The sequence below is a fragment of the Peromyscus eremicus genome, chromosome 13, assembly GCF_949786415.1.
Source record: "Peromyscus eremicus chromosome 13, PerEre_H2_v1, whole genome shotgun sequence".
Classification (NCBI taxonomy): Eukaryota; Metazoa; Chordata; class Mammalia; order Rodentia; family Cricetidae; genus Peromyscus; species Peromyscus eremicus.
The window spans coordinates 37,047,497-37,071,640 of record NC_081429.1 but is presented as its reverse complement, the minus strand read 5'-3'; the positions used below and the strand labels follow the sequence as shown (position 1 = coordinate 37,071,640).

At 42.6% G+C, this 24,144-nt stretch overlaps 1 protein-coding gene and 1 non-coding gene across 3 annotated transcripts; both read left to right on the top strand.

Moving 5' to 3' along the window:
• Positions 1-3,964: 3,964 nt before the first annotated feature.
• Cnot9 (CCR4-NOT transcription complex subunit 9) lies at positions 3,965-23,315 on the top strand. Of its 2 annotated transcripts, none has more exons than XM_059278701.1 (8): positions 3,965-4,516; positions 10,951-11,130; positions 12,942-13,057; positions 15,187-15,296; positions 16,159-16,268; positions 20,588-20,686; positions 21,179-21,270; positions 22,552-23,315. In XM_059278701.1, the coding sequence occupies exons 1-8, from the start codon at positions 4,493-4,495 to the stop codon at positions 22,718-22,720; spliced, it is 900 nt and encodes a 299-aa protein (XP_059134684.1). In that variant the 5' UTR covers positions 3,965-4,492; the 3' UTR covers positions 22,721-23,315. The 2 variants fall into 2 exon arrangements, with proteins under 2 accessions (XP_059134684.1, XP_059134685.1); XM_059278702.1 differs by lacking the exon at positions 3,965-4,516 and adding an exon at positions 9,607-9,733.
• On the top strand, positions 14,987-15,117 carry LOC131923772 (small nucleolar RNA SNORA36 family). The gene has a single exon (XR_009382702.1). It is a non-coding gene; the product is annotated as a small nucleolar RNA SNORA36 family (small nucleolar RNA).
• Positions 23,316-24,144: the final 829 nt, after the last annotated feature.

Here is a 24,144-nt window from a genome sequence, read left to right as displayed (position 1 = left end):
TTGCTCACTACGAATTAGAAAATAAAATTTTGACATCTATACACTTTATATTTTTATTGTTTTCAGTATAAACTCTTTAAGTCCTAAAACATGTTATTAAATTTTAATATTGACTTCCTTACCTACCAAGAACTGTTTTATTTATTTGTAGAAACCTCATCTTAGTTTAAATTTAATCTGTTGGTAAAATATATAAACCACTCTGATTTTCAATGACCTTCTTTCATAACAAAAAAAAAAATCATAAACCAGAGCCTGTAGGAATGGCCCAGCAGGTAAAGGCACTAGCTGCCCAAGCCTATGACATGAGTTCAATCCCTGAATCCAACAGTGAAAAGAGTGAAATGACTATTGAAAGGTATCCTCTAACCACCTCAACACACATGCAACGGTACACATGCACCCAATCCACATGGACACCACACCAATAATACAATTTTTTAAAGTCCATGAGACTGATATACAAATAAGATGAAGTTACTGTCATAATGGAAAGAAGAAATCTGATCTAAAGATTTATCTCTAATCTACAAAAGAAAAGATTAACATTAGACTGTCTAAAATCTGGATGATCTAGCGGGGGTGGAGGATTGGCACACATCTTTAATCCCAGCACTCAGGAGGCAGAGACAGGTGGATCTCTGTGAGTTCCAGACCAAGCTGGTCTGCAGAGTGAGTTCCAGGACAAGCATCAAAGCTACACAGAGAAATCTTGTCTCAAAAGAACCAAAAGAAAAAAATAAACGAACAAAACCGAGAATGATTTGATAACACAGGAGTAAGTAAAAATATCCTAAACTGGAAACCCTGTGTTGCTCTTTGTCCCCTGCTCATTTTAAAAACTCTATGGCTAGAATCCAGGCTTCCAGCATGCTAAGCAAGCACCCTACAGCTGAGCCACACTCCCATCTGTTTTCCTTTGCAGAATGAAGTGTCTGCTGAAAGATTATCAGAAAACTTATGCTTTCAAAAGACAGCATCCTACACCTTCATAAGTTTATGGCAATTTCCAATTTGATTCATTTATCCAATTCTTGAGAAATGAAAACGAAAGTGAGTCGCTTTATTTTCATTTTTTTTTTACTGTGTGTGTGTGTGTGTGTGTGTGTGTGTGTGTGTGTGTAAGAGATCAGTTATATTTGCAGGACTGGGTTCTGCCTAAAGTAGCTTTTCTCTAACCTGGATAAGAGAGTAGAGGAGAAAAAATCAAGAGAAGGCTTCACTGAGAAAGTATTGCTTAAGCTGAATATTAAGGCATAGTTGATTGAAGGATGGCAGCGCTGGAACAATCCAGACAAAGTAGTGTGTGCAAAAGCCCTAAGCTAGAAATGTTGTATGTCAACACAAACTAAATCAGTATGGCCGAAGGTTAGTTAAGAGAAAGGGGGGCTGGAGAGGTGGCCCAGCGGTTAAGAGCACTGGCTGCTCTTCCAGAGGACCCGGGTTCAATTCCCAGCACCCACATAGCAATTCACAACTGACTGTAATTCCTGATACCTTCACACCAATGCACATAAAGTTTAAAAAAAAAAAAATTCTTTAAAAAAAAAAAAAAGAGATACAGAAAAGACAAAGGAAGAGGTCAGAAGATGAAGCTAACGAAGTAGGCAAGAACCAGGTTATGGAGAATCTCCCCCACCACCGCCCCCCCACCCAGCCTAGGCTGGTGTCTCTGAGGAGGACCTTGAGTTCCTGATTCTCCTGTCTCTGCCAGTTTTATATGATGCTGGAGCTCAAACCCAGGAAGTCATCATCCTAGGCAAGCATTTCAGCAACTGAACCATATCCCCAGAACAGGATTTTAAATTTTATCTTAAAGTAATAAGCACCTTAGCAATGGGAAAGTCACAGAAGGATTTCAAGCAAAGAAATTATATGTTATTTTTGAATGAATGGAGAAGCATAGAAAACAAGAGAAAAAACACAAACAACAAAAACAAACAAAAAAACCAGGAAGATCAGATAGGAAAGTAGTGATGTTTAACTCATAATTACAATATCAATTAATTCTTACTTGTAAGTTTTTGTGTGTCAATGCTTTACCAAGTTTATAGCACTCATAACATTTCACTAAGGTGAGAACTCTTATTACTATTTTACAGGTGAGAATAGGAACCAGAGAGATCAAGTCCACATGAAAAAGAACTGTGGTTTGAACTAGAAAAGTAAAAGTGAAGATGGTCAGAAAGAGATGCAAGACATATACAGGAAGTAAAACAGGACTTGGAGAGGATATGAACACACAGGATGAAGAAATCAAAAATGCCTCTGAAGCTTCTACCCAGTGTAACTGAACAAACAGACATGTCACATGAAAGTGGACATGCCACTTATGGAAACAGACATGGAAAGGTGAGAATTTGAGTACAGAGAAAAAGATCGAGACTCTGGTTTTAGCCCACGCCTTTAATCCCAGCACTCGGGAGGCAGAGTCAGGAGGATCTCTGTGAGTTTGAGGCTGGCCTGGTCTACAGTGCTAGTTCCAGGACAGCTAGGGCGACACAGAGAAACTGTCTCCAAAAACAAAACAAACAAACAAACAAACAAACAAACCAAAAACCCTCTAGTTTTAGAGGTGTTATATTTGAAATTCCTAAGGGGGGGCGGAAATCAAGTTGAGATGTTATGCAGACAGCCGTCTATTTGAATATGGAGCTGAAATTAAAAATTCACACGTTATCATCATATAGTGGAATTTAAACCTTAGAGAGGAATGGAAGGGCAACTGAAGAGAACCCCAGCCCGAAACCAAATCATTACACCCTGCCAAAATTTCTCACCAAGACAACTGATTCTGTCTGTCACTGAGTTTTTCAGTGCCTCAGTTACCTTTGTCAGAACGCAACGCCATTTTTTCATCTCTTTAGCCCCTTCGTCCGCCATTAAACGTGAAGCATCTCAATGCCACCGACGCACCCTTTTCTAGCACTGTACTTTAGGCAATGTCATGCATTTGCATGGTTCCAAATTTTAACAATGCAAATGACACACATAACATACAAACACACATGCATCTATAGGTCTGGCCCAGGATCCTCCTCTAATTTCTAACCCATTAAACCCAAATGCCTCCTCAACATTCTCTTAGATTATCTCTTTCAGCTAGAGACTCATCAGGTACTGTGACTCGCCAAAAGAATACCCCCAAACCACTACAGTACAACTCTCCAAAGACATGGAACTTTATTACCAGTTGCCGGTTTTTTTTCACCAGATCTCGATTTAAAATTGGTAAACTGGACATCGTCGGTGTGACGAGATACGGGAAGCAATCAAATGCACGGCAAGAATTACACTCCCTGACTTCTGGTGAGCACTCTTTAAGAGGAGGAGGAAAGTAAAGAATGGCCAAGAGGGCCAATGACCATGGCATCCAAAGTCTGAAGGGTATGTGGCAACGGAAGTCACCTGGAAAGACAGCAGGCCTTGCTAGGAGGCAAGCCGAGACCACCACAACCCTAGTGCACAGGGGCCAGGTTGAGGATGCGGAAAGCGAGTGACAATACGGACCGCGTCGAAGGAGAGGGAAAGTGGAGGGCAAACACTCGAACGGGGGCACCTGTAAAGCTCAGGAAGCGTCCAGGGACCCGGGGCAGGCTGAGTAGCAGCCGGGCGAACTCCGGAGTGGCCGCCGAGTGGGCGGACCGCACCGAGGGGGGGGGTGAAGCTGGGGAAAACGGCTCATTTCAGAAGCTGTCCCGGCCCGCCTTACCTGTGCCGGAGGGTCCCAGCCCCGGACGAGCCTGCCGGAAGCACAGAGTTGCCGCGGAGGGGGAGGAGCCGAGGGGCTCCGCAGGAAGGGGCTCCCCTGGCCCTACACAGCGAGGCCGTGCTCTCTCCTACACACCTAAACCCGCTGATGGCGGGAACTGTGACTACACGCAAACACGTACGCACGCACGCACTCTCGACGCAGCCAGTCCGGGAGCGTGCGCGTCAGCGCTCAAGCCCCGCCCCCCAGGCATTCGACCCGCCCCTCACCAAGCCCGGCCCCTAACCCGGGCGGTCCGGCCCCTGCCGTGACGGGACTGTAGTACACATGCGCACTCTCCATTTTACCGACTTTGGCCCTCCCACCATTTTCCGCTCGCTCAGCCTGGTGGAGCATGCGCAGTTCGTGTCCTTCCAACACCGCCGGCCTTTTCCCGCCCTTCTCTGGCCTTAGGAGGAAAAGTCAGAGTTCACGCTCCTCTGGGGATATACCTGCGATGCCAGGGGAATACGAGGACCAGTAGGCTGCAGACGTCATTTTGATCCTGAATCGGAAGTGTCAAAGAATATACTCTGGGACTTCTAGCTAGGCCGAGGGCCAGGAGGCGGGAAAGGGCTGTGTGGGTGGAGGGTCAGAGGTGAGAGGTCAGAGGGCTAGCGAAGGGGGAGGAGCGAGCCGGAGGCGGATGGCGGCTCTTCATCGCGGGCTGCACAGCCGCTGAAGCTGGGACGCGGGTCCGGCGCGTCCGGCGGAAGGAGGAGAGCGGCGGCCGCTCCCAACATGCACAGCCTGGCGACGGCAGCGGTGAGTGGTTGCGCCCGGATGCCAAGTCTCAGCCTGCGGCCGAGCTCCCAGAGCCGGGCCCCGAGTCCGGCTGCTTCTGCCCCGAGCCGCGAGGTCCGGGAGGCTCCTCCACGCCGCGCTGTGACCGTGGCGGAGTCGGGACCCCCAGCTATCCCCGCCGTCTCCCGTCTCCCCTCCCGGCCTCGCGCGCGGCCTCTCGCGTTCTCTTCCGGAGCCGAGGCCTGGTCCCGTGGCCCCGCGCGGCCCCAGCGGGCCATTCATTTGATTCGTTGGAGCTCAGCGTCAGTTTCTGGACGCCGGTTGTGTGCTGGGCGTCGGCGGGGAGGAGGATAATAATTCCACGGCCACTCGCTCTGGTCCCGTGCTCCTGGAACTCCTTGCCTAGGCACAGCTCAGTGGGAAGGAAATGGCTTCTAGCTCAGTCCACTTGCTTTGCATGTAGAAGGCCAGAGACCCGAAGTTCAGGATGATTGCATCTGATTTTAGAGTTCTCTGCGTTTAAAGCCTTCCTCGCACATCTCGTTTTATCTCTTAACAAGCAAAGCTGATTATTATTATTATAATACGTTTTATACCTCCCTGAAGTCATATTATGGCTTTCGGTTACGTTTAGAGAAAGTAGACTCCGTGGCCTGTAAGCCTTGTATGATGTGGTCCATAGTCACGTTTATGGGCTTGGTTTCCGTCACTTGCTCCTTAAGCTCCGGCCAAAAGTACATGCCCTTTTCCGCTGCAAGACGCAGTCTCTATTTTCTTAACCTGTTGTTGTCCTTAGGACTGCCTCCATACATATACACAAATCTGCCTTAGAGTATCTTTTTCTGACCATGTTCACAGTAGCTTGTATCTATCTGGTGAATCCCGTTTACTTGGTTTCCCCCCTACTAGGACATTACTACTGTAAGATAAGCACTTGACTAATGCTGACTGAATGGCCCATTTGCAACCATATATGGGAAGCAGGATAGTTTAAAAACAGTTCGGACAGCGGTGGTGGCGCACGCCTTTAATCTCAGCACTCAGAGGCAGAGGCAGGCGGATCTCTGTGAGTTCAAGGCCAGCCTGGTCTACAGAGTGAGATCCAGGACAGGCGCAAAGCTACACAGAGAACCCTGTCTCAAAAAACCAAACAAAAAAAAGAACACTTTCAAGCTGGGCGGTGGTAGTACACGCCTTTAATCCCAGCACTTGGGAAGCAGGCGAATCTGAGTTTGAGGCCAGCCTGGTCTACATAGCAAATTCAGGACAGCCATAGCTACACAGAGAAACCCTCTCTCGAAAAACCAAAAAGAAAAGAAAAGTTCTCAATATGTATTTCTTCAGTTTACAGTGCTGTACATAAATTTAAAAACTTGAACATTTGTTATGCTATTTGACCCAAATGGCAGCTCGGACAAGTTTTGTACCACTCATCCTTTAGGATGTTTGGTTAGTGACGAGACTGAAGCATAAAACTTTGAGCCAATTCCTTCACAATCCCTTATTCCCATAATCCAACCTGCTTGTGTTATTTTGATCTGTGGAAAAAAAAAATTTACTAGAAATTGAAAGGAAGAGTACATGCAGCAATACCCACAATAACTTAAGTCTTTTGAAGAGACACTTGGTTTTTTTTCTTAATAATGAAATCTTATGTGTATGTGTTCGTATTGTGGGTGTGCATGTGTGGAGACCAGAGTCAGCTTTGGAAGTTCCTCTGGGGGAGATAGGGTCTATCTCTTTTTTAATATATAGCAAGGAAACCATCCCTTTGGTTAGGGAGATAGGAAGTACTATTAAAGGACAATGAATGCCGCTGTTATTTGCTAGAGAGACAGTAACAAAAGATACTGAGGTAGTTGAAATATAGTGTGCTCTTGTCATTATGGAATATATTCTTATGTCTTCATTCTCAAAACAAAATTTGTTTTTTCTATTTATTGTGGACAGAAACAGTGAAGGGTTATTTGCAAAATTAGTAAATGTAAAGGGATAAAGGGAGATGGATGGCTGAGCGGGTAAGAGCACTTCCTGCTCAAGAGTGAGACCCTGAGGTCAAATCCCCAGCACTCACATAAAAAGCCAGCTATGACTTCATGTCTGCAATCCCAGAACTCTGGGTCCCCCAGAGACAGAAGACTCACTAGGGGTTGCTGACTACCAGCCTAGCACCAGGTTCAGTAAAAGACCCTGCCTAAAAGGAATATGGCCAAGAATGACTTAAGGAGGTCTCTGTGCACACCTCTGCCATACATGTGTATATATAACACACACACACACACACAAAAAAAAAAAATGTAAAAAGTAGAACACTAATGATGTGAGAAAAATAGCTAGTAAGATCGGTTGGTGGGTGAGAAGATAAAGATGCTTTGCCTCCAAGCCTAATTACCTGAGTTTGTCTCCAGAACCCCTGTGGTTGGAAAAGAGGAAAACTCCCACACATTGTTCTCTCCCTTTCACGCATGCACCATGGCACATACACACACTAAATAAGTGAATGGAAAAAACTAAGTAGTTGGTCATTGGCTGGGTTCATATACTAGCTAAATGACTTCTTTCTGTTTTAATAAAGTAATGTTACTTTTCTATAGACCCCAGGGGTTACTTAGATTAGTGGAAGTATGACATTAAGTCTTCTGTAATTGCTATTTGGTCATGAAACAGCCAAAGTAAACTTTGGGAGAGGCATTAGATACACCTTTAATATAAGGTCGTCACTGATTTCTACTGACAATTTTAGCATCTCGGAACACTTGAATTACTGTGTGTGTGTGTGTGTGTGTGTTCATATGCACATGAGTTGCCTATTGATGCATGTGCGGTGGCCAGAGTTCAGTGTCAGATGTCTTTCTCTGTGATTCTCCACTTTTTCAATTTTAATTATTGTCTTTTATGTATCATCTGTTCAAGGTGTGTGGGTACAAGTGCAGGTGTCTGTCTAGGCCTGAAATTGACATCAGATATTTTCTTGGTCACTCTACACTTTGGCCTCTCTCTTGAACCTTGTGACTCCATTTGGACTGGTTTCCCCCTGGGATTCTTTGTCTCTGCTTCCTGGGTGCTAGGATTTTGGGCAACCACACTTGCAGGGCTTTTTATGTGGGTCTTGGAGACAAGTGCTGTACTGACTGAGCCATTTTCCCTGACACCACCTTGTGTCTCTTTTTCTTTTCCTTTTTTTAGATTTTATTTTAAGTGTGTGAATGTTTTGACTGCGTGTATGTAACTGGAATTACAAATGATTGTGAGTTACCATGTAGGTTCTTGAACCCAGGTCCTCTATAAGAGCAACAAGTGCTCTTAACTGCTGAGCCATCTTTCCAGCCCCCTTGTTTCTTTTTGAGAGAGGGTCTCTCACTGAACCTGAAGCTTCCCATTTCAGTTAGACTAGCTGACCGACAAACCTTTCACCTGTGAGTTCTGGGGTTCTAAGGTGGTGTCTTCATGTCTACCTAGCTTTTGTATGGATGCTGGGGATCCAAACTCGGGTCCTCATGACGAGCTGTAGACACATACTGAGCCATTTTCCCAGCCCATTTTATTATCTTTGTGTTTACACTGGTTGACTTTCAGATGCCCTACTCTTTGGCAGGAATGTACTCAATAAAATTGGTTCACTGCTGCCAAACCTCCTATTTAAACTTAGGGCAAAGAATCTAGCTTCTCTTTACTGGTTCACTTTCGTTTATTTGTTTAGTTGTGAGAGAAAGACAGACAGATAGGCAGAGAGAGAGAGAGAGAGAGAGAGAGAGAGAGAGAGAGAGAGACTGAGACTTGTAGAAGTCAGTTCTATCCTACCATGTTGAGTCTCAGGCTTGATGGCAAGCACCCTTAACCAGCTGAGTTACCTCACTGGGCCTACTTTGAATTTTTTTAAAGTCACTTTGAAGCTGACACAAACCTGTAACCCCAAGACTTGGGAGACAGATCAAGAAAGATCACCACAAATTCCAGGCCAATCTGGTCTATATAATGAAACCCTAACTTACAAACAAAAATTTTAAAAATGGAGTCCTCATAAGGACAGTTACTACTTTCAGTGTGATTTTAAAGTTTTTTAAATCATATTTCTTTATGTTAATACTCAAAGGTACATGTTGTCAAGTGTAGTCAGCCTATAATCCTAGCATACAAGAGGATGAGGCAGAAGGATTGCTGTGAGTTCAAGGCAAGCGTGGCCTGCACAGGCAGTTAAATGAAAGCCCCATGTTGAGCCACCTCAGTTTGAGAGGTAATCTGTTCAGTCTAACCCCATTCTTTCCTTCACTCACTGTCGTATCAGGAAGACAGTGAGCTGTGCTGGCCCTTAAACATGAAGCTGTTTTCTCTTAAAGAAACTCAACACCACATTTTCAGTTCACCAGAAGAGGAAAATGACTTTTACAGTTTACACATAAATGTTTATTTAAAATAATTTATAAGCCCAGCAGTAGTGGCGCGTGCCTTTAATCCCAGCACTCGGGAAGCAGAGCCAGGCGGATCTCTGAGTTCGAGGCCAGCCTGGTCTACAGAGTGAGTTCCAAGACATGCATCAAAACTACACAGTCTCGGGGGGGGGGGGGGGGGGATGTTTATTAAGTGCTATGTAATTTCATAACTAGGGAATTTTTCCTAACATCAATGACATTCTTGATACTAAGTTTTCTTTGGGATCTGTTGAACTAAGCATAATAATGTTTGTTTGAAACTTTTACATATTAATTATATGTCTAAATCCATGCTTTATTAAAAGTCATCTTCAGGCTGTGTGCTGATGGCATACACCTGTAACTCTAAAAAAGAAAGAACATTGTTTTTAATCAGATCTGACTTTCAGGCAGGTAAGAAGCAGCATTAGCAAAGAAGTCTGAGCAGCTCTGTTGCCAGGCTACTTGTGTTACAGTTGTTTTGAGATAGTCTCTTTACATAATTCTAGGTAGCCTGGAACCTGCTGCATAGACCAGGCACCTCAAATTCACAGAGATCTATCTACCTGTTTCTGCCTCCAGAGTGTTGAAATTATAGGCATGAGCCTATTGCCATCTGAATTTAAATAACTTCTCTATGCCTTAGCTGTCTTGTCTGTGAAATGAAGTTGAGAAGTCTAAAGAAATGCTTCAGCAACTGCAAATTTGTACTGTTCTTACAGAGGACTGGAGTTTGATTCCCATCATTCACATTGGGTGGCTCAAACTGCCTGTAATCCCAGCTCTGAAGGATGCCCTTTCCGGCCTCTGGACACCTACATACACATAAGTAAAATAAGATAAAATTTTTAAATGATAAGAATAGATAGTATAAAGTAGTGCCTAACAATAAGACTGTGGGGACTAGGGAGATGGCTCAGCAGTTAAGAGCATTTTCTGCTCTTCCAGGGACCCAGGTTCAGTTCCCAACACTAGCATGGCAGCTCACAACCATTTGTAACTCCAGTTCCAGGGGATCTTGCTGCCCTCTGTGTTGCTTAGACACACATACCCTTCTGTTGCTAGAATGGCTGTGGAACTGAAGCTCGTGCCTGGGAGGGTCTCATTTCCACCCATTTGAAGAGGTTCTGGAGCAGAGTTACGTGGAAACTGCAACCTCCACCGCTGACTGTGGAGGTGTTGCTAGAGGAGGTGGCCGAGTCTTTTGAGGCATTGGTCTTAAGGGTGCCTAGGGCACTGGCCGAGGCACTCTCTGCTGGCACCACATCAACTCTGGGAAGGGGATATATGAGGGCAGGACTTGGTACACAAGTGTGATAACATGCTATATGGTGACTTCCAGGCAGGTTGAGGTACAGTGGTGCTGAATACAAGGCTTGTATTCTTAGTGCAAGAGGAGGAGCAGGTCCTGGAGTTTACTGTGGTGACGAATGTATGACAAGATTTGGGAGAAAGCTGACTGGAAGGAGTATTAACCAGGATAGATACTATATTGCTGATCTAGTTCTTATGAGTCTTTTAGTTATTGTTATAGGACTTTTTCTATGAGAACTAGGCAAAGAATTTAAAGCTAAAATGTACCCTGTGTTTCCACCATTATTAGTTTTTTTTTTTTTTTAAGGTGATCTAATGACCTAAACATGTATCCTTTCTTTTTGCAGCAATGTGGTTTGCATACTTTTATTTTTTATGTAATATGGTCCGTATCGAGCTATGTCTTTTTATAAAGGGCTACATAATATTCCAATATAAAGATGCACCAAGATATATTTAAGTCATCTCTTATTGATAGCTGTTAGTTTTCTGCCTTAAAACATCATGATAGTAAGCATACTGATATATTTTCAGTACAGCCCAAATACACCTATAACAAAAACTCCTAAACATGGGCTCATTAACTGTCAAACAGGTTGAGTTACTTTGCATCAAATATTGTGTTTAGTAAAGCTCCTATTATTTAAATACATTTTTCTAAAGCACTACTGCAGGATAAGCCTTGGTTTAATTGTAATAAGTTGACACATGTTTTCTTGTTCTCCCCTGAAGCCTGTGCCTACTGCACTGGCACAAGTGGACAGAGAGAAGATCTATCAGTGGATCAATGAACTGTCCAGTCCTGAGACGAGGGAAAATGCTTTGCTAGAGCTAAGCAAGAAGCGAGAGTCTGTCCCTGACCTTGCACCCATGCTGTGGCATTCATTTGGTACTATTGCAGCACTTTTACAGGTGGGTGTGTGTCCGCAAGTAGGAATTTACTCATGTTTGTCACACTTGCGTGGTTTTCTCTTCTTGGCTCAAACGAGTTTTGAAGACTTTAGAAGAATGATTGTTTAAATATCTGTTTTGTTTTTATTTGTTTGTTTGTTGAGACAGAGTTTCTCTTTGTAGCCCTGGCTGTCCTGGAACTTGCTCTGTAGACCAGGCTGGCCTCAAACTCACAGAGCTCTGCCAGCCTCTGCCTCCTGAGTACTAGGATTAAAGGCATGCACTATCACTGCCTGGCAAGAATCAGTTTTTTAAAAGTTGGAGGTATTTGTTAAAATGTATTATTTTGAGCTCTGCCAGCCTCTGCCTCCTGAGTACTAGGATTAAAGGCATGCACTATCACTGCCTGGCAAGAATCAGTTTTTTAAAAGTTGGAGGTATTTGTTAAAATGTATTATTTTGGAGGTTGAATTTAGTTGGTCTGAGAGGTAGGCTTTAAAATCTGTGTTTAACAGGTGAATCTAAGAACTGTGTTGAGAAACAGCCTTTAGAAGTACAACAGGATAGATCTGTATAGCAGGGAAGAACTTAGAGATAGTATAAGGACCATAGATATGGTCTAAGGAAAGAAAATGTTGAGATAAAGGTGTAGCAGCTATCGAATTAAAGGTGGGTATCTGTGTTTTTAAAAATAAACAGATGCATCTGGTAAGGTGACTTATTGGGTAAAGGCAATCGGATGCTGCCAAGCCTGACAACCTGAGTTTGATCCCTGGGACCAACACGGGACAAGGAAGATCTGGATCCTGCAGGTTGTCCTCTGACTTCCACACATGTGCTATGATGTGCACACACACCACACAAACAAATGAGTAAGACCAAGAATAAATAACTAAAATTTGCCGGGCGGTAGTGGCGCACGCCTTTAATCCCAGCACTCAGGAGGCAGAGCCAGGCGGATCTCTGTGAGTTCAAGGCCAGCCTGGGCTACCAAGTGAGTTCCAGGAAAAGGCGCAAAGCTACACAGAGAAACCCTGTCTCGAAAAACCAAAAAAAAAAACAAAAACAAACAAACAAACAAAAAAAACTAAAATTTGAGTCAGGCCAGAGTGATAGGTGGAACACAAATTTAAAGGGAACAATCCCAAAGTACCAAGGTAGTAGAATAATCATCCTATAAAGTTCCTCCCCAAATTACTAATAATCTTTCAAATTTATTCAGTAAATTCATATGCCGTTCCTGACACATATAGCCGAGAATCTGTGTTATGGAAGGATTTGCAGCTAAAGTAAACAGAATTGTAGTCCACATAGGTCTCATCATTATAGAGTAGAATACAACTCTAAAAGTTATGTAAGGGTCCCTCAATTGAAAGACTGCTACAGGGACTGGAGAGATGGCTCAGTGGTAAAGAACACTGGCTGCTCTTCCAAAGGTCCTGGATTTGATCCCTAGCACCTGCATTTTGACTTGGAACCAGCTATAACTCCAGTTCTAGGGGATCTGACACCCTCTTTCTGATCTCTGTGGGCACTGTATACACATGAGGCACAGACATACATGCAGACAAAACACCAACACACATAAAATACAATAAAATAAGGATTAGCTGCAAAATCTAGGAGGAAGTGTAGGAGACCCAGTTGTTTTCATAGCAGTATTCCCAGGGTCATATGGGGAAAGGTCTTGCCTAGTTAGTCCAGTATGCTTGTGATGAAAGGATAATTCCATTTCTGCAGGAATTAAAGTGGTCTTTTAAACTTACTGTGCTGTGACATTGTGGTAATAATTGTGTGGTTAATTGCTCTCTGGGATTCTTGGAATTTTTCAGGAAATTGTAAATATTTATCCATCTATCAACCCTCCAACTTTGACAGCACACCAGTCCAACAGAGTTTGCAATGCTTTAGCATTGCTGCAATGTGTGGCCTCCCACCCAGAGACCAGGTAAGTGTTGTGCGCGTGTTGATAAGTTAATGGGGGTGGATGAGTGTTTCATAGGAGCTTAGATACCCTTGCTGAGTGATCAGAGAAAGGCATGCAGGGTGGTGTGTGGATAGGAGTCTTCAGAACTCTTTCTCTTTTTTAAATTTATCAGTTGGTTTTGGAGTTCCATGTGGGTATTTGTGGTTAGGGTTGTTTGTTTTTGCTTTTGTTTTTATGTCTGAGACTGGCCTCCAACTCCTAATCCTACTGTCTCTGTCTGTCAAGTGCTGGGATTGTGGTTGTATACCACCATACCCACCGTTCTCTTGTTTTTCTTTGACAGTTGACATACATATTTCTATGCCGTTAAGTTTGGTAACTATTTTTAGTTTCTGGTTTAATTACAGATTTGAAGGAAGTGTAATGTTTTAAAATAAAGTAGAATACAATTCCATACTTTCAGCATCATAGAAACAGTTTTCAAAATAGCAAGAAACATAAGCAAATCAACTAATTTAGTGACTTGCTGTGACCTAAGAGGAAAGATTTTGCTTAGTTACCTTAAAAATATTTTCTGACAGTGATTCAATCCCAAATATGAATCCAGAGCTTTAAGCTTGACGTGATGATTCATAGCTGTAATCCAGCACCCAGGAGGCTAAGACAAGAGGCTTGCTACAGAGTGAGGCCCTGTTCCAAAAAACCAAAATTAAGTAATTATTTTATGTTCATTTAAATCAGAATCTTACATCAGTGAAGTTTTATCTAAAAGGATCTCTCTTTTTTTCTTTTTTTGAAACAGTTTCTCTGTATAACAGTCCTGGCTGTCCTTGAACTCAAAGAGATCCCACCTGTCTCTACCTCTCAAGTTCTAGAATTAAAGATATGTACCACCACACCTGGCATCAGCATGCTGTGTGTGCGCGCATGCTAGAGGGCAAACACGTACCTGCCTACCACTCTTGTTTGGGTGCTTACAGAGACTAAAAAACATCAGATCCCCCTGCAACTGTAGTTACCAGAAGCAGTTGTAAAATAACCAAAATAGATGTTGGAAACTGAACTCAGGTCCCAACAAATACTCTTCACCACCGAGAGCCATCTTTCCAGGCTCCTGAAAGAATCTCTTCACTGCCTCTTCTCTCTTCTCTCTTCTCTTCTCTTCTCTTCTCTTCTCTTCTCTTCTCTTCTTTCTCTTCTCTTCTCTTCTCTTCTCTTCTCTTCTCTTCTCTTCTCTTCTCTTCTCTTCTGGAGACAGTATCTCCAGGCTGGCCCCAAACTCATGACTCTCCTAATTTAGGCAGGCCCCTGAGTGCTAGGATTCTATCTCTATGTGCAACGGCACATTGGCTTTATTATTTATGACGTGCTCTTTTAAACTATCGTATTTTGGGGTTAATGAGTTTTTAAGGTATTTAGTGGGGACTGGAGGTGTTGTGTTGCTTTAATCACCCTAGCCTGAATGGATGTTACACATTGACACCCAGAGCTGAGTATGTCTGATGCGTGGATGAGGGCAAGAGGGTACTCTTCTAAACAGTAGACATCTCTGGCCTCTGTGACTGTATGCTAAGTAGCCCTCAACATTTCTTTTTTTTGTTTTGTTTTGTTTTTGTTTTTCGAGACAGGATTTCTATGTGTAGTTTTGGCGCCTGTCCTGGATCTCACTCTGTAGACCAGGCTGACCTCAAACTCATAGAGATCCCTCTGCCTCTGCCTCCTGAGTGCTTGGATTAAAGGCATGCGCCACCACTGCCCGGCCCCTCAACATTTATTATTTCTGACAAATATATCTCTAAACATTGACACATGTCTCCTAGGGTACAAAATTACACATTTCAGAACGCTGATCAAGACTAAAAGCCAATAAAATTCTTTTCTAAAGCTTGCCTTACTCTGTCATAGGTATTGTTTCAGGCTTAGAAATTTGATGTTTAGAAATCCACTCTGCTCCAAAGTGTTGAGTTCAGTTCAGGGCAGCTTCCCTGTTCTGTTAATTAAACTTTGGGACATTGAAATTGACTTGGGGGAATGACTGAATAGAGAGTATTACTCTATTCATATACTCTTAGTCTACACAAATAAAATTTTTAAAAAGTAAAAAAAAGAAATCCACTCTGGGTTCTAAATGTGGTTGTTTTTTCTTTCAGGTCAGCTTTTCTTGCAGCACACATCCCACTTTTTTTGTACCCCTTTTTGCACACAGTCAGCAAAACTCGTCCCTTTGAATATCTTCGGCTCACCAGCCTCGGAGTTATTGGTAAGGTTTTTGGGTTTTTTGTTTGTTTGTTTGTTTTTGTGACGGTCTCATGTACCATAGGCTAGCTTAAGGCTCACTATCTAGCTGAAGATACTCTAGAATTTTTTAATTTTTGATCCTCTAATCTCCACCTCCAAATGCTGGGATTATAGGCGTACGTCACCATTCTTAGTGCGCTGCTGGGGACTGAACCCAGGTTTTTGTGCATGTTAGGCAGGCACTCTACCAACTGAAGTGCACCGACAGCCTAGGTAAGTGACTAGGGACATTTTGTAAGCCTGAAATTCTTACAGGCAGTAGTGGTCTAAGTTGTGTGCTTTGTTCAGCTTCTTACAGCTTACTCATTTTTTGTCTTTTACATCATCTGATTTACTATAAGTGCATGCAGACTTACCAAGCACCGTTCTCAGTGTTGCTAGTAACAACTGTGAAGATCAATAATCAAGGTCTGATTTTAGCATCAAATTATAGAGGGAGTAAAGAATAACTTGATTTTAACTAAGTTGAATGATCTTAGTTAAATAAATCAGAGCCTTGTACTGGGCTAGTGTTTTTAACACTGAGCACTTTCCCCACTTGCTTTATTTTTATTTTTTAAATTTTGACACAACATCTCAGGCTGGCCTTGAACTCAACATCTTCCTGCCTTAGCCTTCCTAATATTGGGATTACACGGGTGACTCTCTGCAGCTGACTGTTGTTTTTTGTTCAGATTGATATAGAACTGATTGCCTAACACAGAAACTACCGTCTGTGTATCGAATTACTTCAATTCTTTAACTTGTTTTGATGAACAGTGTAGAGTAAATGTGATTAGAATTTGTTCCTCTAAAATAATTTTGTTTGTCCATATTTTCTTTAGGGGCCTTGGTTAAAACAGACGAACAAGAAGTAATCAACTTTTTATTGACAACAGAAATCATCCCTTTGTGTTTGCGCATTATGGAATCTGGAAGTGAACTTTCTAAAACGGTACATGATTTTAAGTGAGAGTCAACATTGTTTTGGCTCTGGAGCTGCTGCTTTGTGGCTCAAGACTCATTTTCTGCCTCCCCAGATTTTTTACCTTCAAAAATGTCTTTTCTCTTAAAATGTATTTATTTGTGTGAGTGTGAGTGACTGTGCCATGGCACACGTGGAGATAAAGGACAACTTTGGGGAGTTGGTTCTCACTTTCTACCTTGTTGGGCAAGGGCCTCTCTTGTTTCTACTGCTGTGAGCTGGTCCACCAGCTTCTGGACAGTTCTCCTGTCTCTGTTTCCCATCTCAATATAAGAGTGCCGGGATTATGGATGCTTGCCACCAAATCTGGCTTTTTACGTGGGTTCTGGGAGTCAAACTTGGGTCATCAGGCTTACATGGTATCTTAGTTAAAGTTTCTATTGCTGTGATGATATACTATGACAGAAAGCAGCTTGGGGGTAAAAGGGTTTATTTCATTTTACAGCTTGTAGTCCAGTATCCAGGGAAGTTAGAGCGGAAAGTCAAGCAAGCACTGATGCAGAAGTCATGGAGGGGTGCTGCTTATGGGCTTGCTCCATGTAGCTTGTTCAACTTGCTCTCTTAAAGCACCCAAGACCACCAGTCCTCTTATGGCCTCAAAAGACACGTGTACACATAGAGTGCACATAAATTCATACACACACACACTCTTTCTTCCCTTATCCCCTCCACTCCAACCCCAGAAAAGAAAGGAAAATGATTGTAAGCATAAGAAAAAAAGATGGATATGGTGATATGGGCCCTCCCACATCAATCACTAATTAAGAAAATGTTCTACAGGTTTACCAACCCAATCTTATGGAAGCACTTTTTCAGTTAAGTTTCCCTCCTCTCAGATGACTCTAGCTTGTGTCAAGTTGACATAAAACTAGTCAGTACACACACTACTGCTTTTGTTGGCTGAGCAGTCTCTGGGGTCCCTGTATTTTTTCCTCTTTCATATAAAAATTATTATTAGATCATCATTAAAAACCACAAACCATGGAAGCTGAGGCAGAAAGATTACAAGTTCAAGACCAGACTGAGCTGATAACAAGACACTGTCTCAAAAGACAGACATAAAAGCTCCAGACCTTTCAGAGAATATCTGATTGATAGTTAATTCCTTTGTATGTGTGCTTGCCTGAAGATCTCCATGTGGAGGCTAATGATCACGGTCAGATGTCTTCATTACTTTCTCCACCAGTCTTTGAGACAGAAACATAGAGCTCATTGTTTCTGCTAGACGGGCTACCAGCCAGTCTAGGGTTGCAGATACGATGTCACATCAGCTTTTACTTGGGTGATGGGGAACCAAACTTGGGTCTTTTGTTTGTTATTTGTTCATTTTGTTTTGGTTTTTGAGACAGGATTTCTCTGGGTAACAGCCCTACCTGTCCTGGAACTCAGTCTGTAGCCCAGGCTGGCCTTGAACTCAGTTGCCTGCCTCTGCCTCCTGAGTGCTGGGATTAAAGGCATGTGCCACCACCACCCGGCCAGACTTGGGTCCTTATAAGCTGATACAGCAAAATTTGGCCCACTGAGGCATCTTCATGCCAAATCTATGCCTCTGGTTTTCTGTCATATGAAGTGAGGGGCGTGTACTTGAACTTCAGCAAGAGCACGACTGTATAAAATTCTTACCTCGTTTTTCCTTCTGAAAATTCTGTTGCCAAAACCCTTTTGTATTTTGACATTGAATGTTGTAGTAAAGTTAAAGTCTCTTTCCTTTTGTAGGTGGCTTGCTTTTTATATTGTTCTTTTTATTGTTCTAGCCTCTTGTTTCACCAACTTCAGTTATACTATATTATCTATCTTTTTATGTCTATTTTTTCTTATAATCATTTTCTGAGTTTTTTTAGGGATGAGAGTTGAGATAGTGTGTGTGTGTGTGTCTTTGTGTCCCTGCATACATCTTTCTGTGTGTACTGCATGTGTGCAGATGCCCTTGGAGGTCAGAACTGAGTAGTAGGTGCACACTGAAATAAAGGTTCTTGGTCAAGCCTATTATGAATGATATAATAACCTGGGAAGTATTTTTAAAATACAGAGGTGGGGCTGGAGAGATGGGTCAATGGTTAAGAGCACTGGCTATTTTTGCAGAGGACTCAGGTTCAATACCCATTACCCATAGTAGCTCACACAACCACCTTTAACTTCGGTCCCAGTGGGTCTGATGCCCTCTTCTGTCCTCTGTGAGCACTGCATGCACATGTTGTAAGACATAGATGAAGGCAAAATACCCATACATATAAAATAGACAAATCTTTTTTTTAATATGGGGCTGGAGAAATAGCTTAGTAGTTGAGAGCACTTGCTGCACAATCATGTTCAAATTCCAATGCCCATATATCAAGCTGGACATCCTGTGCACACTTATACCCCAGCTCTGAGCAAATAGAGATAGGAGAATCATGAGGGCTTGCTGGCTTCCAGCCTAGAGGAAAACACAAGCCCCAGGTTCAGGTAGAGACCCTGCCTGGAAAGAATAAGCCAAGAGTGACAGAGAGCATATGACACTCTCTTTGGCTTCTGCACAGACTTGCACCCGTACAGGGACATATACAGACAAATATACACATAAATAAAAAAGTAATGCCTATAGATGTGCAGGCTTAATTCTAGACCTATTACTGAGTGCTTTTCCAGGGTGGTAAAATTTAGTCAAGTAGATGGGTTAGTTGATTAGTTGGTTCGTTAATGTTTTTATTTGTGTGTATGTGCGCATGCCACAGCACACATGTGAAGGTTAGAGAACAACTTGTGGGAATTGCTTCTCCTTCCAACATGTTGATTTTGGGTTTTAAACTCAGGCGCTTGGGCTTGGTGGCAAGTGTCCTTACCCACAGGGTCATCTCACTGGCCCCTGGTTGTTTGGTTGGTTGTTTTAAATACTGCTAGGTAAATATATAACGAAACTATTTAGGAACTAGGCATTATGCACTAAACTAGACATAAGCTGCTTTATAACTATTGGTGCCTTGGAGTACTGGTTTACTGACTACCTCTAAAGGACGGATATTACCTGGGAAAGATAGAAGGCAATGCTAAAATTCTGAGTTGCTGGAAATGTTCTGTGTTTTAAGCTGTTGTGGTTTGCAGATATGGTATACAGGCTAAAAACTCACCAAGTGACACTCTGTTAGTGAATTTGCTCTTTGCTATGTGTGTTTGTGTTAGTTTCCTATTGCTGCCATGACAAATTAGCAAAATGAAATGGTGGCTTAATTCATAAATTTATTCTTAGTTCTAGAAGCCACAAATTAGTTTCAATAAGCTGAAATCAAGCCATGTAGTGCAGAGCCTTGATTCCTCTAGAGACTGTAGAGGAAAGTCCCTTTACATGCCCCCCCCCTTTTTTTTTTGTTTGTTTGTTTCTAGAATTGCATTCCTTGTGTTTCATTACACATGGTTCTCTTCTCTATACAGAGCAAGCAGTGGAACTTGTTCACATCTCATTGTCTTGTATTTCCTTCTCCTTTGTGGTTAAATCTTTCTATCTCTTAGAATGATGCTAGTGATTCTTAGGACCTGTGTGGGTATATCTCTAGCTCAAGATCTCTAATTATGCCAGGCGGCCATGGTGCATGCCTTTAATCCCAGCACTGGGGATGCAGAGCCAGGTGGATCTCTGAGTTCGAGGCCAGTCTGGTCTATAGAGCGAGATCCAGGACAGGTACCAAAACTACACAGAGAAACCCTGTCTTGAAAACAAACAAACAAAAAGATCCCTAATTATATCTGCAAAGACCATTTTTTACATACGAGACAAAACTCTCTGGGTGTGACAATTAAGACTTGGCTACCTTTGAGGCATATTATTTGGCCCATCACAGGGATATACCTCAGTAAAACAATAATACTTCTAATGGCACCAAAGAAAGATAGTCATCATCTTAATTATCTGTAAGCAAACATTGTGCTCTTGCCTAAGGCAAGGGCATTGCTATGAGTTTGAAGCTAGGTAGCCATGGCTACAGAGTAAGACCTTGTCTCAAACCTGTTCCCCAAAATGATTATCTTGTTTAAATTAGGAGGTTTAGGGAGGAATCATTGGTTTTTGTGGGTTTTTTGTTTTAAGATCGTTTCAAGCTGGTTTGTGGTACTCACTAAGTACCCCAGGCTGTCCTCAAATTTTATGCAGTCCTCTTGATAATTATCTAGGGTTTTCCCTTTTACGTAAAATGAGAATAATGGTATATACTTAATGAGTTCAATAAGAAAAATAAGGCCTTTAAATACCCTTTAGAAAAAAAATCCTGACGTACAGTAATTGTTCAGTTCGGTAGTATTTGCTCTTTTTACTCCAGGTTGCCACATTTATCCTCCAGAAGATCCTCTTGGATGACACTGGTTTGGCCTATATTTGTCAGACATATGAACGTTTTTCCCATGTTGCCATGATCTTGGTAAGTTCTTTACTTTACTGTCTCTGCAACTTACTTCTGATCACATAACGTAGTCTCTTTGTAAGTGGCTGAAAACAGCCTTCTAACTAGAAATAACTGTTGTGGCCATGGTGGTACATGTGTCATCCCAGGATTTATAAGGCAGAGAGAGGTAAGAGGATCACTGCAGGCTTGAGGCCAGCATGAGTTCCACACCAGCCAGGTGAAGAAGTAATGCCCTGTCTCAAAAATGTTAGCTGGCATAATAGTGAGTGAGTACCTTTAATCCCAGACTCCAGAGGCAGAGGTAGGCGGACCTCTGTGAGTTTGAGTCCATCCTCATCTATATAGTGAGTGCTAGGTTAGCCAAGGCCACATAGACCCTGTCTCAAAAAGGAAAAAAAATAATACAAATATTGGAAAATTCTATAATGGTTCTTAGATGATCTGATCTTTGGTGTTAATTAGAATTATTTTGTGTTTTCTCCCCCACTCTTGTTTTGGGTAAAACAGGGTAAAATGGTCCTGCAGCTATCCAAAGAACCGTCTGCCCGTCTACTGAAGCATGTAGTAAGATGTTACCTTCGACTCTCAGATAATCCCAGGTAAAGATTTACAGGACTTAGGAATTTAGGAAAATAGTCTTATAAGTGGATTCCAGTCTCGTGACTTGGGTCCTGTGTCTTGAGGATTAGAAAGGATGTAACTCTAGTTCATCTAAGACAATCCTAAGTTCCTATTAAAATCTAAAGTTCTAACTTTAAATACCCACTAGTTAGATCTTCCCATTGTAACTCTGTCCTACCCTGAAATTCCAGAAAGCCCAGACAGTTTCAAGGGAGGCCATATCATGGCTTTCTATGACTGCTCCAAATAATCAGAAAGATAAGTAACTTCCAGAGATCTCTTGGAAAGTTCCGTAGCCCAGAGGCTCTTTACTTAGGCTTGTAGTTCTCTGCTTCCTGTAAGGCATTGAGCTTATTACTTTTTCTTGTTGTGTTCAAGATCTCTGCCAGAATCATGCACTTTGTAGATGTAATGCACTTCAGAAATGTTTGACCTTTTGTCCTGTTAATCCATAATTTATGCTGAAAGCTACATGCTCAGATTCTGCCAAGCCACATAATGGAATACTTTGAGTTCCTAGGGATCAGGGAGCTTGATTAATGTGAACTCAGTCTCCAGCCACTGGGGTTATTCAAGCACTAGCTAGTCTTTGATCATTTTGTCCTAGTTTTTAGTGATTCCTGTTTTCCCCCAAGTTTACAATATACTTAATAGAAATTCTACCTGTGTGAGTATAAGAGCTGTAACTGTTCAGAACAGCCTTCTGTGCAGTTGGCATTTGCCTTTTTCAGGTTTCTAGATATTAATGCTACCATAGTTTTTATTATTCATCTCTTTGTAAGGTTTTCAAATACAAAGCTGAAGCATTTCTCTTAAAGATATAACTGATGTTAGTATAGATTTAAAATCTATTGATTTACCATACAAATGAGGCCATGTCTGCTGTCAGTGTAGAGATTTTAAAATAATTTCATTTACCATAAGCTATGTCTAATGGCATTTTGATAGTACTTATTATAATAAATCTGAACAAAATTTGGACTGAAGTAAACTTGCACCATTTCATTCCGTTTTCCTTTTGCATGAAATTCTCCATTGGAATATGCTGGAAATATTTGTAGACTACACATTCTAGGTGTTTCTGAACCTATGCATAACACCTGCTTTAAGGAATTCTAGTAGATTCTTGATTAACTTGACAAAGCATAGATTCCTACCTAGAGAGTTGTGTATTTATATCTAAGAAAGGGGCTCTTCTAAGCCCCAAAATGTGGGTTTATTTGTTGTCTCCCTGGTTGGTTTGTTTGTTTCTGATGTAGGGCACGTGAAGCACTCAGACAATGCCTCCCTGACCAGCTGAAGGACACAACCTTTGCCCAGGTGCTAAAAGATGACACCACCACGAAACGCTGGCTTGCACAGCTGGTGAAGAACCTGCAAGAGGGCCAGGTCACCGATCCCCGGGGAATCCCCCTGCCTCCTCAGTGATCCTCCCTTTCCCTCCCACTGCTCCCCTAAGTTGGGGAGCAGGGGTGGAACCTGTGAGGAAAACAGCTCAGGTTTTATTGCCGACTGGGAATAGACAACCTCAATGCTGAACTGCACTGGAGAAAAGGGGCAAGGTACCCCGCTGAGGTGTGTGGGCTGACTGGAGGTCCTGGATCCCCCTGCTGCTCCCAGGAATTGTGCTCCTGACACAGCAGTCTGCCGCCACAGCCCCAGGAGGGTGTCAACACCAGCAAATGCTGTATTTGCAGCATGCCCAAGATGACCCTGCTCCTGAACCTCTACCTAGCCACTGGTGGAGGTGACATGGTCATAGGAGTAACGCTCTAGGCATGGTGAGCGCCTGGGACCAAGCCTTGTGGCTTTTTTTTACTTTGCCTTCCTGGAAGACTCAAGATGTGTCTCTTAATTCTCTCTCTCTCAGTATTTGTTTACTTTGGGTTTTTGTTTTTAATCTCAAGAGAGAGGTGTGTTTAATGGACACAAGCTGTAGTTTTCAGCAAAACTTTGTCAATTGGCACTGTTTACAAGTCTGTTAGCTGCATAAGCTCAATAAAAAGTTGGTCTGGGCATTGTATCCCCTCTGGCAGACAGATAGCTGCATCAGGCTGTTGGGCGGAATGGGAGGCAGGGGAAGAGGAAAGCCAAGGATAAGCAGGAGCTCTCCGCCTGTTGCCCTCTGCTCCCGTCCTTTCACTTCCAAGCCTGGCTGCCGTGAGGACCTTAACCTTGGTTTTGGCTCTAGCTGCTAGCTTTCCAAACTCAGTGTTTCTTTCCCTTTCTTTTAACCACTTAAACTTAAAGCGGATGTCTTAATTTACCCAGCTTTCCTGGAAGAGTATCGTACTGGGGCAGGAGGGATGGCAGTCTTCAGATCAGGTCTTCAGAGATGATTTCCGGGTGTCTTCTCAAGGGAGGCAAGCACCTGGATCCCGGTCGTAGGCTCTGTGATCTCATTCTCCCGGTGTGAGTTTCAACAGCGCCATCTCTCCTTGTGATTATACTTGAAACAGTATTAGCTGAATGAGTTTCTTCAGATTTAAGATGAATGGCTGGACTCTGCTGGCTCAGTCTCCTCTCCCCCTTTAACAGATTTTCTTTGGGCTATGGAAACTACAGGGTTGCCACTAACTGTTGTTTACTTGTTGATAATGTGTCGGAGTTCCCTTCCGTCTCCATGGGCTTGAATCTGTAATCGATTGTCAACTGCCTTTCTTTCTGTGATCATTCCCATGTCAGCGCTTGCTCTTGCTCTCTCCTCCTCATCTCCAAAGATGGGATATTGATCCAACTCGAGAGAGAGATGAAGTCTTCAGCCATGTCTCACACACTTGAAGATGTCTGTAACAAGTTTGAGGAAGTTCTATAAAGGGATGGATGCTCAAAGAAACCTTTGTAGAGGCAGT